Raw genomic sequence first — 16,878 nt, 5'->3', positions numbered from 1 at the left:
TAGCCCATCCTTTGTTATGAAGTTGTTGTATCCCCATGTGCCAACTTAGGAGGGGTCACATTAGCCCATCCTTTATTGTGAAGCTATTGCACCAACTCTGATGTACTAACTTAGGGTATGACATACTAGCCCATCCTTTATTGTGAAAATGGTTATATTGACGTCAATATGTCAGCCACTCGTAGATGTGTTGAACATATGTTGTAGATATGTTGTTGACATGGAACAGACACGTAATGTAGCAGACACGTTGCAGATATGTAGCAGACACGTTGCATATATGTAGCAGACACATCACAGATATGCAGCATACATGTTACAGATATGTACATCAACCCGTTGCACGCTACTTTTCAAGCGTCAATGCGTGCAATTCACAAACTTGGAGATGGAATAAGAAGTAGTGCAACTACCAACCTTAAAGATAGAGATAGAGAAGAAGTACAATCCTCAAACTTTGAGATAGAGAAGCAGCAATGCAACCCTCAAACTTGGAGATGGCGAAGCAACGATGTAAACATCAAACTTGGAAATGAAGAAGCAGCAATACAACCTTCAAACTTGGGAATGGAGAAGTAGCAATGTAACTGTCAAGCTTGGAGATGAAGTAGTAGTGCAAGCTTCGAACTTGGAGACAGAAAAGTAGTGCAACCCTCTAACTTAAGGATAAAGAAGCAACAACGCAACCATCAAACTTGGAGAAACAAAAATAACTTGGGAAAGGAGAAACAACAGTGCAACCGTTAAACTTAGAGATGAAGAAGCAGCAATGCAACCCTCATACTTGAAAATGGAGAAGCAATACTGCAAACCTCGAACTTGGAGATGGAAACACGACAACACAACCATCGAACATGAGAATGGAGAAACAATTAAAGATGAAATGGAGCTAGCTACACTAAACGTAGCCTTGAAGATGAGGTGGAGCTAGTTGCATAGGACTTAATTGAAGATGAGGAGGAGCTAGTTGTACCAGACTTAACATGTGGCAGAGCCAACTGCATCGGACTTGACCTTGTATATGTGGTGAACTCAGGAAAATTGAACTTAATCTTTCTGATATGTCAGAGTCAGATGGACTAGACTTGATCTCGCAGATGAGGCAGAACCATGCAGACTGGTCTTAATGAAGCAAAAATTTATCTTTTCACCAGCGCATCGAACTTGATTTTCCATCTTCTGCATCGGACTTGACTTTTCGTTTTCTGGATTAAGCTTGACTTTGCGACTTAAGCATGAAGATACCATTGCAAAGCCTCTAAACTTGAGCATGAAGATAGAGCATCGATGAATCCTTCAAACTTGAAGCATCAGCGAATCCTCCACATTTGAATTTGAAGAAGTATTGATGAATCTTTAACAATTGATTTTGACGATGTATCGTTGAAGCCTCCGATCTTGAGAAAGTGAAGTGAAGCGAGCCACACTAGATTTTGAGGATGGAATGCCATTTCAGATGAGCAAAACCCCAATGTTGAAGATAAAGTGATGCCTTAAACTTGAAGATGAAAGAGCAACAATGAAGCCTCTGAGCTTAAATTTGATGAAGCATTGACAAATCCTTCGAACTTGAATTTGGAAAAGCATCGACGAATCCTCCGATCCAGAATTTTAAGAAGCATCAACAAAACCTCTGAACTTTATTTTGAAAACCGTCTATAATTGAAGATGAAGTGTTAAACTTTGAACTTGAAGCAAGCAACGCCCAAAACTACTTCTTTATTTAAGTAAGCGGAAAGACGATTGAATTTTCCAATGAAGGCCTTATTGTATGCATTCAACATGTATAGTATTGTGAATATTATATGCGTCTTCAATTTGTTGTGCCACATCTTTACTAGGGATGAATGTCTTCAATTTGTTTTGTTCCCTTCAGTAAGGATGAACATCTTAAATTTTTGTGTTGCCTCTAATAGAGATGAACATCTTTAATTTAGAGTTGCACTCATTAGTGAGAATGAACAATGTCGATTTTGTATTGCCACATGCAGGGTGACTATGTCACTCTTTTTTTTTTTTGTGTGTGTGCATGTGAAAGTGTTTGATATATTGAACTTAAGTTTATTTAAGTTGCCTACGTGCCCTTAATAAAGAAAGGGATCAAGTCATAACGCAGTTCAAATGAACTTTTTTTTCCCCTTTTTTATTAAACTAAACTTAAAGTTTCCTTCAAGCTGCCTACGTGCCCTTTATAATAAATAAGGATCAAGTCATAGCATAGTTCAAATGTTTTTTTTTCTTTTTTTGTCATTGATCTTTTAAGCTCATTGGGCTAGGAGTACCATGTAGTTTAGACTCTTGTGTAAGAGCTTCTATATTTAATCTTCAAAAGCTCTTATTTCAACGTTGCATTGTTTATCTTCTTCATCTGTAGGATTCATCGATATGATGAGTTTTGGCTTCACCATCAAGGAAACTTTTGTATTTATGTCAATAGACAACTTCCTCTTCATGCGTGAAGGGACACAATTGTGAATCTTCTCGTCACTATTTTCTTCGTGAATTAGTTTTGCCTTCAAGGTTTTCAACTTTCTTTTATGTTGATTGCTTGTTATTTTGAAACGATAAAAACACCTGTTGAAGGTTGATCTTTCTTTGATATGGAGATACTTAACCTCTTGAAGGCTGAAGTTCGAGTGGAGGTAGATACCAAGTATTGATCTTATTCTTTTGTCTTAGTCATCCCAATCTTTGGAAGACTGAAGATCGAGCAGTTGAAGGCTTAATACTAGGGGTGTATATGAGTTGGGTTGGGTTAGGTTATGGCTTTTTTGGACCAACCCAAAAATTCGGGTTGGTCAAGTTGGCAACCCAAATGACCCAAAAATGGTCTCCAACCCAAACATGGTCAAGTTGCATATTTGGCACATGTGGTTGTTTCACAGGATAATAGGTTGAAGCCTAGAGACATGCTTATAGTGCAGGAGTTCCTTGACGTATTCCCTGAAAAGTTGTCAGGATTGCCACCTGACAGGGAAGTCGAGTTTTCTATTGACTTGATTCCAGGTATAACACCTATTTCGCAGGCACCATATGGGATGGCACCAACAGAGTTGAAAGAGCTGAAGATACAGTTACAATAGTTCTCTTCATTTATAAATAGAGGAGTTCTCTTCATTTATAAGGGTAAAAAACTTTACACTCTAGATGGCTTCAAGAGAACTCCCCCAACAATTAGAATACTCCCTAACTCCTGAAACTGACCACACTTGAAGACTGAAGTCCTTTAGAGATACAAGCATTCTTCCAAGACTTCAACTCCAAGAACATCACACGTTCCACTTCCTCAAGTCAAATTTACGCACATTCAACTAAGAGTTAATTAGAAGATCAAGTACTAGAAATTGAACCATATCTGCATCAAATCAACATCAACATGGGTTCAACTTCACGAAACACGTTTATATGTGTTTACATAGGCTATACGTAGCATTTACTGTATATTGTGACTTCTTATTTATCTAATTATTCATGGTAGTTCGAAGGTTGGACACTAAGTGATAGAAGTTTATCGTGGTATATCTTGGTTTATCATTGATAAACAGTTATATTTTGCTATATTTATAAATAAGTTGACTCATTTTTCTCTATTGAAAAATAACCCTTATATTTACATATGTTTTTAAAATATGTAACCAATAAAAAAATATTTAATTTTACAATAAAAAATAAAACAAAAACATAATTATTTATATTTATGTAAAATCTTTTTTTGGTGTAGAAAATTAAATATTCCTAAAATATTATCAAATAAATTATCTACGATTTTTTTTTTTAAGAAAATACTCCAAACAATTTTTTGAATTATATTTCATTGAATAAATAATTACATCTTTCACAAACTTATTAAAAAAAATGGATAGATACAAAATCTTAATAATTCTTTTTGTTTGTTTTCAATAATGAAAGATCGAACCTCCAACTATATAAGTGGAAAATCGACTCTCCAACTTCTAGATAGGAAAGTCATGTTAATTACTATCAAGCTAACTTAAAAGTTAGTCTAAAGTCATAATTAATAATTACTTCATGATATTTTATATATTTTAACCTTATATTATGAAAAGTTTGCTATGTATTATTGTTATCCCGGTAAGTCTCCCTCACTTCAAAATTCTATACTCTCTCAAAGTTGTCACCAAAGATTTTAGTTTGAAAGTTTTTTTATATTCTTCTCACCCCAAACAGTAAAACGTTTCTGTTTATGTTTTTTCTTAGTGTGAATCTAACTTCAAGAGGTTTGAAAAAATAAATCCATTTTTTCTACATGTTTTACTTTTGATGAATATTGTAGAGCAAAGAAGACTTTAAGTTGTACTAAATTTTGATATGTGTATATCAATTATGGTTAAGACATATATTCTCGATTATGAGTAGAAATATTCGACATGTTAATCTCTATATATATAAACAAAGTATGATATTTTAACTTAGATGCAAATCTTTAATCATATTCCAACTTTATCATTTGAACCCATCATTAATAGATGGTCCCTTTGATGAATAATTGAGTAAAGACTAAGTACTTGAAACATAAGCATCTTAAGTATATATAACTTACATCTACTCAATTGGTTCATTCTTAATTTAAAGAAGAAATCTACAATCTAAGGACCCCTTTTTAATGGCTTTCATAATTGCAAGTGGATGATAATTTGAAGGATAAATCTAAATTCTAGAGTAACATAAATTGTTTTTAAATGTTCACATGTAGTAGTTGGAAAAATATGGCATAAACATGTCAAATTGGGAGTCTGTGGTTTGAATTCTCTAACCCTAATTATACTAAAAAAATTGCATGAGATTCTTTGAATACAATTTGACTTTATCTATTATTTTTTTAATAGAAACAAGTTCAACAAGTGAGATAAAATATTTGAATATCTGACCTTATGGTTAAAGGCATATGTCTTAACTTTAGATTACGTCTATTTTAGTTTTTAAGTTAATTTTAAAGGAGCCATGTATAAAAATAAAAATTAATTTTAAAAAGAAGAAATTATTTCAAATGGTAAAACTGTTGAAAATATTTACAAGATATAGCAAATTTTTCGAATTATCAATGATAAACATTTTCTATCAGTGTCTATCAATATCACTGATAGACACTCAGCGTCTATCATTGATAGTTTTAAAATTTTACCATATTTTATAAATATTTTAGTTTATTTTTCTATATTTAAAATTAGCCCTTCAAAAAATAACAAAAGAAAAATCCAATAACTCATTTAAGTCTTGAAGTAAATCAAAAGTTTCAAGAAAGGAAGAAGTTTGTAAGCTAGTGCTTGTGCAAGACTAATAATGAAATAATGAAGATGAGTCACGCAAGACCCCTAAAGTGGGGAGAGAAAAAACACACTTCAAGATCACTAGTTTCCTAAGTCAATGTTCCACTTAATTAAGTAATTAAATTAAAACCCATTAAATGGCATAACTTAATTGAGATTAAAGTATATATTTTCAAAGAAAATCTTAGAAGTTTGAATTTTTTACCTGTTTATTGTAGAACTAAAATATAAATAATTATACTTTGTTGGATAACCATTTAAATTTTTTTTCTTCAAAATTATGTTCTTAAGTCTAATTCTAAAATATACATTTCGTTAACAACTTTTGTTTTTAGTTTTTAAATTTTGATTTTTGTTTTTGGAAACATTTATAAAATATAAATAACAAAAATAAAGAATGACATAATAGTACTTATAGTCTTAATTTTCAAAAATTAAAAGATAAATATTTATTAAACCGAGATTAAGGCCTCATTTAGTAACCATTTCTCACTACGTTGGTCATGTTTGCCAACATTTCAAATAGTTGGCAAACAGGACTTTATCATCCAGAAAAATGGATGACACTCCAGATCAAACGATACCTGCCAAAGATTGAGCTTGACTTAACCAATCAATGGAAGGATATCCTCGTCGAGTTTTTGCATGCTAGCAGTGATAATCTCCTCTACAGTGAATCAGATTGAAGAAAGGCAATCGAAGCAGAAATGGAAGGCTTCAATACCAAAAATTACGAAGGAGGCATGATCCACTAAATAGGTAAGCCCTAGGTTTAAGTCTCGCCTCATTAATAAAAAGAGCTAGTTGGTCAAGAGAGAGCCTTGAGTCTTATTATTATTATTTTGAGTCTTGGTTTTTTGTTTTTGAAAATTAAGTCTATTCATTCTTATTTCTTACAATGATTTGACATATTTACATCCTTTTTAGATATAATGGTTAAATTTTAACCAAATTCCAAAAACAAATACAAACTTTTAAAAGTTCTTTAGTTTTCAAAATTTGGCTTGGCTTTTTAAACCATTGGTAAAAAATAGAAAACAAATAAAGAAATTTGTAAGTGAAAATAGTATTTATAAGCTTAATTTTCAAAATTAAGCAAAAAAAAAACAATTAATATCGAACCTAAATGTTTGGGTTTTACTTTGATGTCCAAAATTTATTACATTTAAGCTCATAAAATTTAAAAATGTATATTTTAATAAAAACGGACCTTTATAAAGCTAAGTAGTGGTCCTTAAATATTTGCACTTTTCTTGAATTTGATTAAATTACAAGTTTAGTTGTCAAATTTTGATGTTTTGTATCAACTTGTTTCTAATAATAAGTTGTTAAATTTTTAAAATGTCCAATATGCCCCTCAACTATGAAACAAGTGTTTTTCCTTTTGTTCTTTTCAAGTCCAACCACAAATGTCCCATCCACCAATACCCTTTTACTTTTCTTCTCCCCTTTTACATCAAACGCTCCATAGCTATTGGAAATCCTCCCTTTAAAAGTCCCCTAATACTCCACTTGATTCCATTCATTTCCTTCCATGGCTCTAATTTTCATCCCAAGACGCGCGGCGGCAATTTCCTTCTCCCTCTTCCTCATCTCCGCCCTCGTTGCATCGGATCCCGTTTTGTCACCGGAAAAGCTCGGCATCCGGCGTCGGGAGAAGCTTAGTCACCTCCACTTCTACTTCCACGACATCGTCAGCGGCCGGAACCCCACGGCGGTGTTTGTCGTCCCGCCGCCGTCCAACGCCTCGCGTACTCTGTTCGGCTCGGTGGTAATGACGGATGATCCGCTGACTGAGCGGCCGGAAATTGGGTCGAAATTGCTGGGAAGAGCTCAAGGATTTTACGCGGGGGCGTCGCAAACGGAAATTGGATTCTTAATGGTAATGAATTTTGCGTTTGTGGAAGGGAAATATAATGGAAGTTATTTGAGCATTTTGGGGCGGAATACGGTTTTTTCCGCCGTCAGAGAGATGCCGGTGGTCGGTGGCGGCGGGCTTTTCCGATTTGCTCGTGGGTATGCTCAGGCGAAGACTCACGCGGTGAATATCAGTTCTGGTGATGCCGTTGTGGAATATAACGTCTATGTCTTCCACTACTAAACAAAAAGTATTTAGGAATTTTTCTTTTTCTTTTTCTTTTTCTTTTTCAAAAGTTAAATAGACATGGCGGAAAATTTAAATGTTTGACTAATGTATTTTTACTGCTATGTTCAGGCAATTGAGAAGTGAGTTTTATGTTATGAGTTGAAAAGTGGAGTTTAGATTTAAATTCTATGTTGATCTGTTATGCTATGTTTAAGTTCCCGAGTATTTAAGAGAAATTAAATAATAGACTTAAGTTTATATGTTGATATCTCTACTCCAAACTTTGATTTTTTTTTATATTCTAAAAGATAAAATGTGACCATTTTAATCTTTGTGTTGTAAATTTTAACCAAAATTTTATACCCAATGAAATCATGTAATATAACATAGAAAAATACTTAGTGCATCTAGAACAATACTCATCTTTGTGCATCCTATCAAATTATCCAATCATAATTTATGTGACAAATTCTTTATATTTTAATTCTTTTCTAGTGAATGATGAGAGATGATGTTCCTTTTTTCAACACAGAATTAAAATGAATATTGAATATACAAAATTATAAGGGAATTTGGAGGAAATGGTAAAATTGGGAATCTTTTGGATTTATGTCAAAGATCGAAAATAATAAGAATTTTGGCAAAACATGTGTCAGTCATATGACAATTTTTTCAGATTCCAACCAAATGGATTTAAGAGAAAAAAGGTGGCGTATTTTTTTGCCAATTGGAATTTCGAATTGGCATTAGATTTGATTTGATATAACCATTCATTCTCTAATTGGTATATCTCCATTTTGATTTTAATTTATAGATCTTTAAATTTTACATTATCTTATTATTTTTTTATTATTTTAAATTGGTATTAATATATTTGATTCCGACTGAGAATTATTTATTATTTTATACCTATTATCATCAAACAAAACGATATATTTCATTCAAATTTTTTCATTTTCATTTTTTCTCACATTTTATCACTTATAATCTTATTATATTATTATATCATTTTAAAAATTTTTATATACACTTCGTTTTATCAGTATCTCAAAAAAAGTCGGTCTTTTTTACAAACAAGTAAATAATCAATGTTTTAATTTTTCTGTTTTTACTATGGATCTACAACGAATAAGGATTCTTTTCGATAGTAGATGGAATGAAAGTTCAAACTATCATGATTATCTAGTTGTTGAGACTTATATTCTATCAAATTCGTCCTTCCAACAACTTGTTGGTTATATTCAAGGTAAATTTTTTCCATCTTCTAATCTCTCTATAACTCATTTGACATTGTACTAGGATGGTTCCAACAATTCGAATCTTATTCGGATTGTTGAAGATAAGGATGTTTTGTGGCGGATGCCAGTTTTATCGAACTTCTCCCATAATGATTTATGTGTAGTTGTTTACATCGTATCATCTGGTACTTATGAAAACACAGTTTATTCGAATAGTGAGTTAGCAGGAACAGATGATTCCATCCAACAGTCTGATCGCCATACTGAAATAATTGATTTCCAAGCTTCTGAAATCATAGTGTATTTGAATAATGAGTTATCTCGTCCTCACAGTTGGCAATTATTATGTCTTTGTTTGCTTTTTTTTTTTCCCACCGGTTATTCCAGCAGCCCTCAATCTTTCACTGACTCTTGTTCTTCCTTGAATTTTCTCTTTTTTCATAACTTTAATCCTTCTTCAAATGCATTTGAAGGGTTTATTTTAAACTTATTAAACGACAATAAACAATTTTTGTTTCATTTTTGTTTTGGAATTCTAAAAATTAGGGGAATATTTTTGTATATCAAAGATTTATTCAATTTTCTTAAATTTTTTAAATAAAACATTATTTTAAAACGATTTGGTAAATCTTTAATTATTTAAGAAAAATAAACATCTCTATATATTATATCCCAAGATTTCCGTTCAGCACTTATTTCTTACTTTTAATGGTGGAAACAATGTATAAAACAAATTACAATGCATGGACGAAAAGAAAGATTATAGGAAGGTTTCCCTACCTATGAAAAATCTTGTGGTACTGTCATGAAAAACTCTATGGATCGGTTTCAGAGTCCCTTGTAACAAGATAAGATTAGAAAAGAGTATACATGAGAAGGTGAAAGTTTCGTCCACGATCTACAGTCACTTCCCTTGCAACCATGGAAGGCATTCTCCAGACTATTCGTTAGTAATGCTGTAATGGAATGGATTCTCCTCGCAGTGGGTAGAGAGATTTTGTGGGGTGTTGCCTGAACAAAGAGGTTTTGTAGTTGGTCGCCCAAACAGAGAGTGATTTTGTTCTTCACACTTCTTGTGTGTCTTGGTTTCGACTGCGGAAAGTCGAAAATCCCTTATTTCTTTTATTGTGGGATTATTTATGTTTTTGGGATATTTTTTTGTATTTTGAATGTATGTCTTGGTTTGTGTGGCAATCATGTTAGGTAGGTGTGATTTGAAGTTTGGCAAGCTGCATCGTTTACCGTGATAATTATTTTAGTTATAGTATATTTGTTGTTTTTTGAACGGTTTAAAAACTCTCCAACTTCAGTATGTGAACGTTGGATATTTTTTAAGTGAGGGTAGTTTTGACAATTTTGCATTATTATTTTTTTATTTAATTTGATTTTTTCATTTTCACAATTTTAAAAATATTTTGCTATTTTTTAAATGAAATCTTAAATTTTGTCATTTATCTATAATGGAGTTGACATTCAACAAACAATTAAGGATCCAAAAACTCTAACTACTTCAATTTTAGGCAATTAGCATGCATGTTCATAGTTTTCAATAAATTAGGGTTTTAGAATCATACCTTTAATGTTTCCACCGAATTTGCTTGATTCTTCTCTGAATTCTTCTACAATCTTAGCAGTAGACCACCACCAAAGTTTTCTCAACTAATCTCAGGTCTTAGATTGAAGTGTGGTCTTCAAATTGAGGAGAATTTGAAGTGGTTTTGAGAGTTGAAGAAGAAAGGAAAAAGCCAGTTTTTCTTTTCAACTTTTTCAATTTGCATGTCCTCCAAATCTGTTCAAAAACTTCAATATATAGAAGTTTGTCATACAAATCAGATTGAACATAATATAGCCATTATTCCATTAATCCTTAGTAGCTTAAGGTGTAATTCATAATGGAATAAGTGGGATTATCCCACTTCCAATTTTTCTAATAAAATGAATTATTTGAAGAAATATTAAACTTGTTTTTTAAAAAATTATTTTCAAATTCAATTTAATTTAAATATAAATTTCATAATTTAAAAATTAATTAATTCAATTTTATAATTTTTAATAATTACTAAATTGAAAAAATAATTAAATTAATTTAATTTAATATCAAATATTAAATTAATATAACACCTCATTAAGTATTTAAATCATATAAATATTATCAACTCCCTAAAATCGTAACGTTTAATTCGATAATTAAACGTCAAATATATCAAATATAATAATCTAAACCCTAAATCGAGTTTGAACATTTCAAATTCTTTCAACACGCTATTCTAAGGTTTAATCCTTTTACGAGCTAGTAGAAAGACCTAATGGATCTATAGATCATGAGCTTCAATGATTTTCGATTAATTGGCTAAACTCTTTAAGCCAAATTAATCAATATTCGTTAACTACCAAGACATATCACTGTAGCTCAATAGTTACACTCTCCTCACTGTAGATATATTGTTGTCCACTTGATTTAACCATAATCAGTAAGTCAATCCTTCACAAGTCGTTCGTATTTACAACTAGGTTAAATTTACCGTTTTACCCCTATAATACATCTTTTTCCATAAGTCTCTGCTAATCCTCTAATGAACAATTTGTTTATGATCCTACCAATAAACCGAATCCTTCTTAGCCACGAGAGGGCGGGACCTCTTTGTTCAATATCAGAAGTCAGTACTTAAGGGAACAACTTATCTGCTAACACTAAAACGGGTAGGTGTGAACTCTATCTTGCATAACTATGTCCCCAGCTATTTATCCAGTCTTACCCCTAAAATGGGAGACATATTGAGCGGTGACATTGAACTACTCTCACCTATACAAATTAAAGGATAATCACGAATAAATAGGAGTTCATAGTTAGTTCGGGATTAAGATCGAGTTATCTTAGGTTATCAAATTGAAATAGCTAGTTTTAACAGTAAACGGTTGTTATAAAGAAAAAATGACTATTTTATGGCCTGATCTTATGCAAACATCTTTTGTATAGGATACCCCCACTCACAAGTCTCCACATGAACGACTTTGAAATCAAATTGTTTGTATCAGTATACAAAGCGGACCACATTCATAATGTCCCAGGATAAAGTACCCAACTCTATCCATATATTTATAGACCTTTTTGCCTATATATTAAAACTTGATCCTCTTTTATGTCTCTACATATAATTTAAGTATTCATATTATAGCCATGGTTAGTTTATTGTTTTAATAAAAGAATGCAATTCAATAATACCTTTATTGATAGAAAATAACAATAGTAACTTTATTGTGAATAGAATATGTTTAATGTTTACAAACTACGAGTTTTAGGACATTTAAAATAATCTAGTCAGCCCAAATTAGAATATCATGATGAAAAATAGGCTACACCCATCTATGGTGCACCCAGTTAAAAATTGACATTTGTTAATTTTTTTAATGTGATTTTTTTTTCTTGTGTATAGGAAAGGGGAGTATAGTATTAGGCTGCACCTAAGTATTGCTCTATCATGATATGTAATTACTTACTGAGACTTGAAAGTTGATTATGCTTCACGATATTGGGAAATGGTTGACCCATTTTGGAGATCCAAAATGAAAATTGACCCATTTTTTTAAAACTTAGGAATTTTGACCTCTTGCTTACATCATCTTCAAATAATTTTACCAAATTATCCTTATTTTTTCCTCTCTTCCCCATCATCATTCTACATTTTTTTATTTTTTTCTTTCTTCTTTTTTTCTACCGCTCTTCTTCTTCGGCAAGTGCCTAGATTCGTTCTCCTCTCTCTCGTTCTTTGTTCTTCATTCTTCTTATTCTCTAGTCTGTGAGATCTTTCTTCAACAAGCAAGATCGTGCCTAGATCCAACAATGTTGTTGAATGAGACGAACGTTGGGGATCGACATCATGAGAGGAGAACGATCCTGAGAAAAATGGAGAGAAGAGAGCAATCTGTGAGAGAAAAGAGAGGAGAGCGAGACAGAAGAGAACGAGAGAGCGAGATTGGTCACTCCGCGTGTGCGCGAGAGTTTTGTTTTTGGTATATTCACTTGGGATTAATGTCAACAAAGGTAAAAAGAAAACCCCACATTTTTAAAAAGCAGGACAAATCTCATTTTCTCCTCTTAGTTTAGGTCATCCGTACAAAAAAGTCCATATAAAGATTGGAGCTCGAAAAAGATTATTCAGTGGAAATTAATGTAGATAGCAATATTTTAAGGGTGTAATGTCAATATTTACCATATTTAGTGTGTGGTTTATGCAAATTGCCCAAAAGTTTATTGAAAAATGGAAGCGGTAAAAAAACGTTTAAATACAACTTTTCATCTCCTTCGTACTTGGTCTCAATATTTTAGAAGATTTAACACTTTTTTATCATATTTCAATTTAGTTTCTATTCAGATCTCATTTGGTAACCATTTTGTTTTTGTTTTTAGTTTTTTAATATTAAACATATTTTCTCCTCATTTCTTACAATAATTTGCATTACAATCGTTGAATTCTTAGCCAAATTCTAAAAACAAAAACAAGTTTTCAATATTTTTTAGTTTTCAAAATTTGGCTCGATTTTTAAACCACTGGTAAGAAGTAGATAACAAAGGTAGAAATTTGGAGGTAGAAATAGTGTCTCTATCAAAATAATTACCAAAAAGGACCTAAATAATTCAGATTTCAAAAGTAATTATTGTTATATTTAAAACCTCGAAAACTGAAATAAATTCAAAATTCAAACAATACAAGAGTTAACTTAAATTGCGTAGGGTTTAGGACTTTAGGTATTTTACTAAGGGGAAAAAAGGAAGTTGCCTCTTTGATTTTATGTTTCGGCTGCAAGTAATGGAGGACTCCATCTCCATTATTTATCACTTATCACTTACGAATATAAAATAAAGGTGCTGAGTTTTGTAGGGATAGGTGCATTGGATTTATATAATTTTAATTTGGCTATTTTAGTACACCACTTTAAATGGTCCTTCTTAATATTTTCTTCCTAATTAAGTTTTTTTTATAATTATTCTAAATACAAATTTAAATTAAAAATTATAAAAAAAAAAAAAAAAAAAATCTGTCAATCTCAATTATATATATATATTTCTTTTCTGTCTCTCAATCTCGAGGAGGAGAAAAATTGATTAGGTAGAAAATATTAAGAGGGACCATTTAAATCTATTTTTCAAAAGTGGGGGACTACGCTAAAGTGAAACTATATTATTCTTTAGGATGAGGAAAACACATTATTTATTTTTAATTGAAATTTGTATTTAAAATAATTTTAAAATTTTGATTAGGTAGATAATATTAAGAGGGACCATTTAAACCTATTTTTCAAAAGTGGGAGACTACAATGGCAAAAATGAAACTATATTATTCTTTTTTGTTTTTCCTAAAATAAAAACAGAACTTTGGGCTACCTGATATATGAATGAAATAAAAGCCACCCAAAATGTCAATTTCTAAAATTTTATGATGTACACTTCATATTTTGCAAAAAATTAAATCTCTAATTTGTTCAACGGTTTATTTATGCATGAAATAAATTTATAAAATTGTTACAACTCAAAGTTTAGGAACCAAACCGTTACTTTTATGAAAGTTTAAGAACTAATAATGAATGGTAATTTTGAAGATAAAAGATAAAAGCAAATATTTTCAATCTGCTTGATAGTTGATTCAGAAATGATTGTCATTTATGGTATGTTTTGTACTATATATTTATAAACTTATAAATTGTATGATAATTATTTTACAATATCATACATTATACATTTTAATTTAAAATAAAACAAAACAATTGCGATTACCATATTATGTGATTACTATATATTTCTCAAAAGAAAAATGGTTTCCAGAAACAGATATATGAATCCATGAACCCCCTAAATCTGAGAGACCTAAAGTACTGCTCTACCAACCAAAACCCAAAACTTCTTAATTTATTTTCTTAATCAAATTTATTTATTTTAATTTCGGGGTTAAACTGATAAATGGATGACACAGGTCGTTGCCCAATGAACGTATAGAGAGATTAATGATTAACTTTCATAAATAAATTCTTAAACTGCATAGAAACGATCCAACAATTCTAAAGAATGAAGTGTTTAAAAAAAGAAAAAATATAACCAAGACCTTCAACCGTAGAAGAAAAATCCCTAATAGAAGAATATATAATTTTCTATTGTCAAAAAAAATTAACGGAAAGCATTTTTGCTATTCGTTTTTATCACTAATTAACATTTATAACATAAACCACAAGGAATTAACCAAAGAATACAATAAAATACAATTTTACAACAAAAAAAAAACCACAAATAACATGAAAGAAAATTCAAAGACATTTATTTAAGCCATAAAATAAAAAACTAGTTTTGACAACACCATTTAATTTGGGTTTTTGGTTTGCTCTTCTACTTCCACCTCCACTACTGAATTTCATCGTTTCATCATCTAATTTTCAAGATTGATTTCAAAATTAAGCAAATTCGAAAACCAAAAAGGTCGATTTAAAGAACTTGCTCGTCATTGAAAGATCTATATGGTTATATGAAAACAATGGTAACAAATTAGAGAAAACACATCCAAAATAATGAATATCAAATAAAGCATATTAGCCTCTTCAACCATCACCAATAAAGATCCTTGGGCAGGCAAAACAAAAGCATTAGAACGAACATATCTTAACAAAAATCACTTTGAATAAAGCTGAAACTACACTAGTTTACTCAAGCTAATGGCCGAAACCAGAAACTAAGAAACAATTCAATTCATAAGTTTGGTATCCAAAATTTAGAAGCATAAAGAGAATTGTACTATCCAAGCAGTTCAGAGATCAAACAAAAATAAGCCAACCAAAACAAGATAAGTTCAAAGAGGAGAAAATTCTAATAGCCACCCTTGAGATCATTAACGACATCGTATGGAATAGGAGTCACAGTCTCCATTAAAGCACCTTCAACCATGAACCCTGGTTTGGGGCCTTCTGGTTGCCTCTTGGTACAAATGACTTCACCTTTGGCCTTGGCTTCAGCCTTCAGCTCGTCATTCTTCACCTTCCGCAAACGGAACTCCTCGGTGCATCGAGAAGGTTGCACATGCTCGACACGGACGTGAATTCTCTTCTTGATAATTCTGTTGCCCACCTGCAAAATTCCATTGAACATCACAAGTGAGTCTAATTTGATTGAATGACAACAATTGTTCAGCTACCTAGATTATCATATAAACGACCCTATAATGATAACCCTTCATAGCTAAAACACCAAATCATTTTATGAACATCATCATATTTCATAAGGCAGAATCTACTCAAAAGTTCAAAACATTTTATTCTTCGAATGCATATGAAATGACCGACTATTTACAAACCAGTATAACATGACATCACAATCAAACAACAATCATCAAAACATCATCATTCGACTAGCAAAAGACGAGCAATTTCAGAAATAAGCACCGAGTTGCAACACAGATAGACAGATACCTATCCAACCAACAGCAACCATGAAATTAATGAATAGAACAGAAACCTAAATAAGCTTCTATAAAACTCAAACACAATCCACTTCTCCAAATCGCCAAAACCACACACATTCTAAAAACCAGAACAGATCTGATAAAAGAATCGAAAACAAAACCAATCCAGAAACGAAAGGAAGCGAAAAAGGAATCGAACCTGCTTGTTGATCTCGACGCCGATGGCACGCTTTGTGACATTCCATACACGGCCTGTGCGACCATGGTAAAATTTATGCGGCATACCCTTGTGGACGGCGCCGTTCACCTTGATATCGACATAATCGCCAATTTTGTATGTCCGCAAATAGGTGGTCAAAGCAATATAACCCTTCTTCCTGAAAGGCCTGGCGAAGAGGTCTCTGGTACGGGATCGAAGTCCATGGCCGGCCGGCATCTTCAGAGCAGGATGAAGCTTTCTCTCTCACACTCTCTCACAAAATGGAAGAAACCCTAGTTATTTGAGGGATATATATAATATAGTAGCTAGGGTTTTTGAGTATTGTTTCTTTCAATGGGCCGAATTAAAGTGGGCCATTTGGTGGGAAGTGGATCAAGTTATTCACAAATTTTGCCCATTTTATTGCCTTCGTTTTATTTGGAAATTGTCACAACTCAGTCCACCTTCATATATAATTACAGTTTTTTTCTTTGCGACAAAAGAAAGACAATTATTTTTTCTTTTTTTTTTTTTTTGTCAAAATCTAATTTTCATTTAATGCCTATTTTTCAAAATGTTAAAGTGTTGATATAGTTTTCAATTGGACTATAAATTTCAAACGTTA

General features: G+C 31.7%; 2 protein-coding genes across 2 annotated transcripts; one reads left to right on the top strand and one right to left on the bottom strand.

Moving 5' to 3' along the window:
- Positions 1-6,688: 6,688 nt before the first annotated feature.
- Positions 6,689-7,640, top strand: LOC120091261 (dirigent protein 22-like). Its single transcript, XM_039049213.2, has one exon. It carries the CDS (start codon positions 6,823-6,825, stop codon positions 7,387-7,389), a length of 567 nt encoding a protein of 188 aa, XP_038905141.1. The 5' UTR covers positions 6,689-6,822; the 3' UTR covers positions 7,390-7,640.
- Positions 7,641-15,258: 7,618 nt separating this feature from the next.
- On the bottom strand, positions 15,259-16,536 carry LOC120092214 (large ribosomal subunit protein eL21z/eL21y). The gene is made up of 2 exons (XM_039050451.2): positions 16,254-16,536; positions 15,259-15,720 (listed from the first exon to the last, which is right to left on the bottom strand). Exons 1-2 carry the CDS (start codon positions 16,488-16,490, stop codon positions 15,463-15,465), a joined length of 495 nt encoding a protein of 164 aa, XP_038906379.1. The 5' UTR covers positions 16,491-16,536; the 3' UTR covers positions 15,259-15,462.
- Positions 16,537-16,878: the final 342 nt, after the last annotated feature.

The sequence above is a fragment of the Benincasa hispida genome, chromosome 11 (assembly GCF_027475165.1).
Source record: "Benincasa hispida cultivar pf3 chromosome 11, pf3_genome.v1.1, whole genome shotgun sequence".
Taxonomy (NCBI): Eukaryota; Viridiplantae; Streptophyta; class Magnoliopsida; order Cucurbitales; family Cucurbitaceae; genus Benincasa; species Benincasa hispida.
The sequence above is the reverse complement of the archived record's forward strand: the minus strand, read 5'-3'. Positions and strand labels throughout refer to the sequence as shown.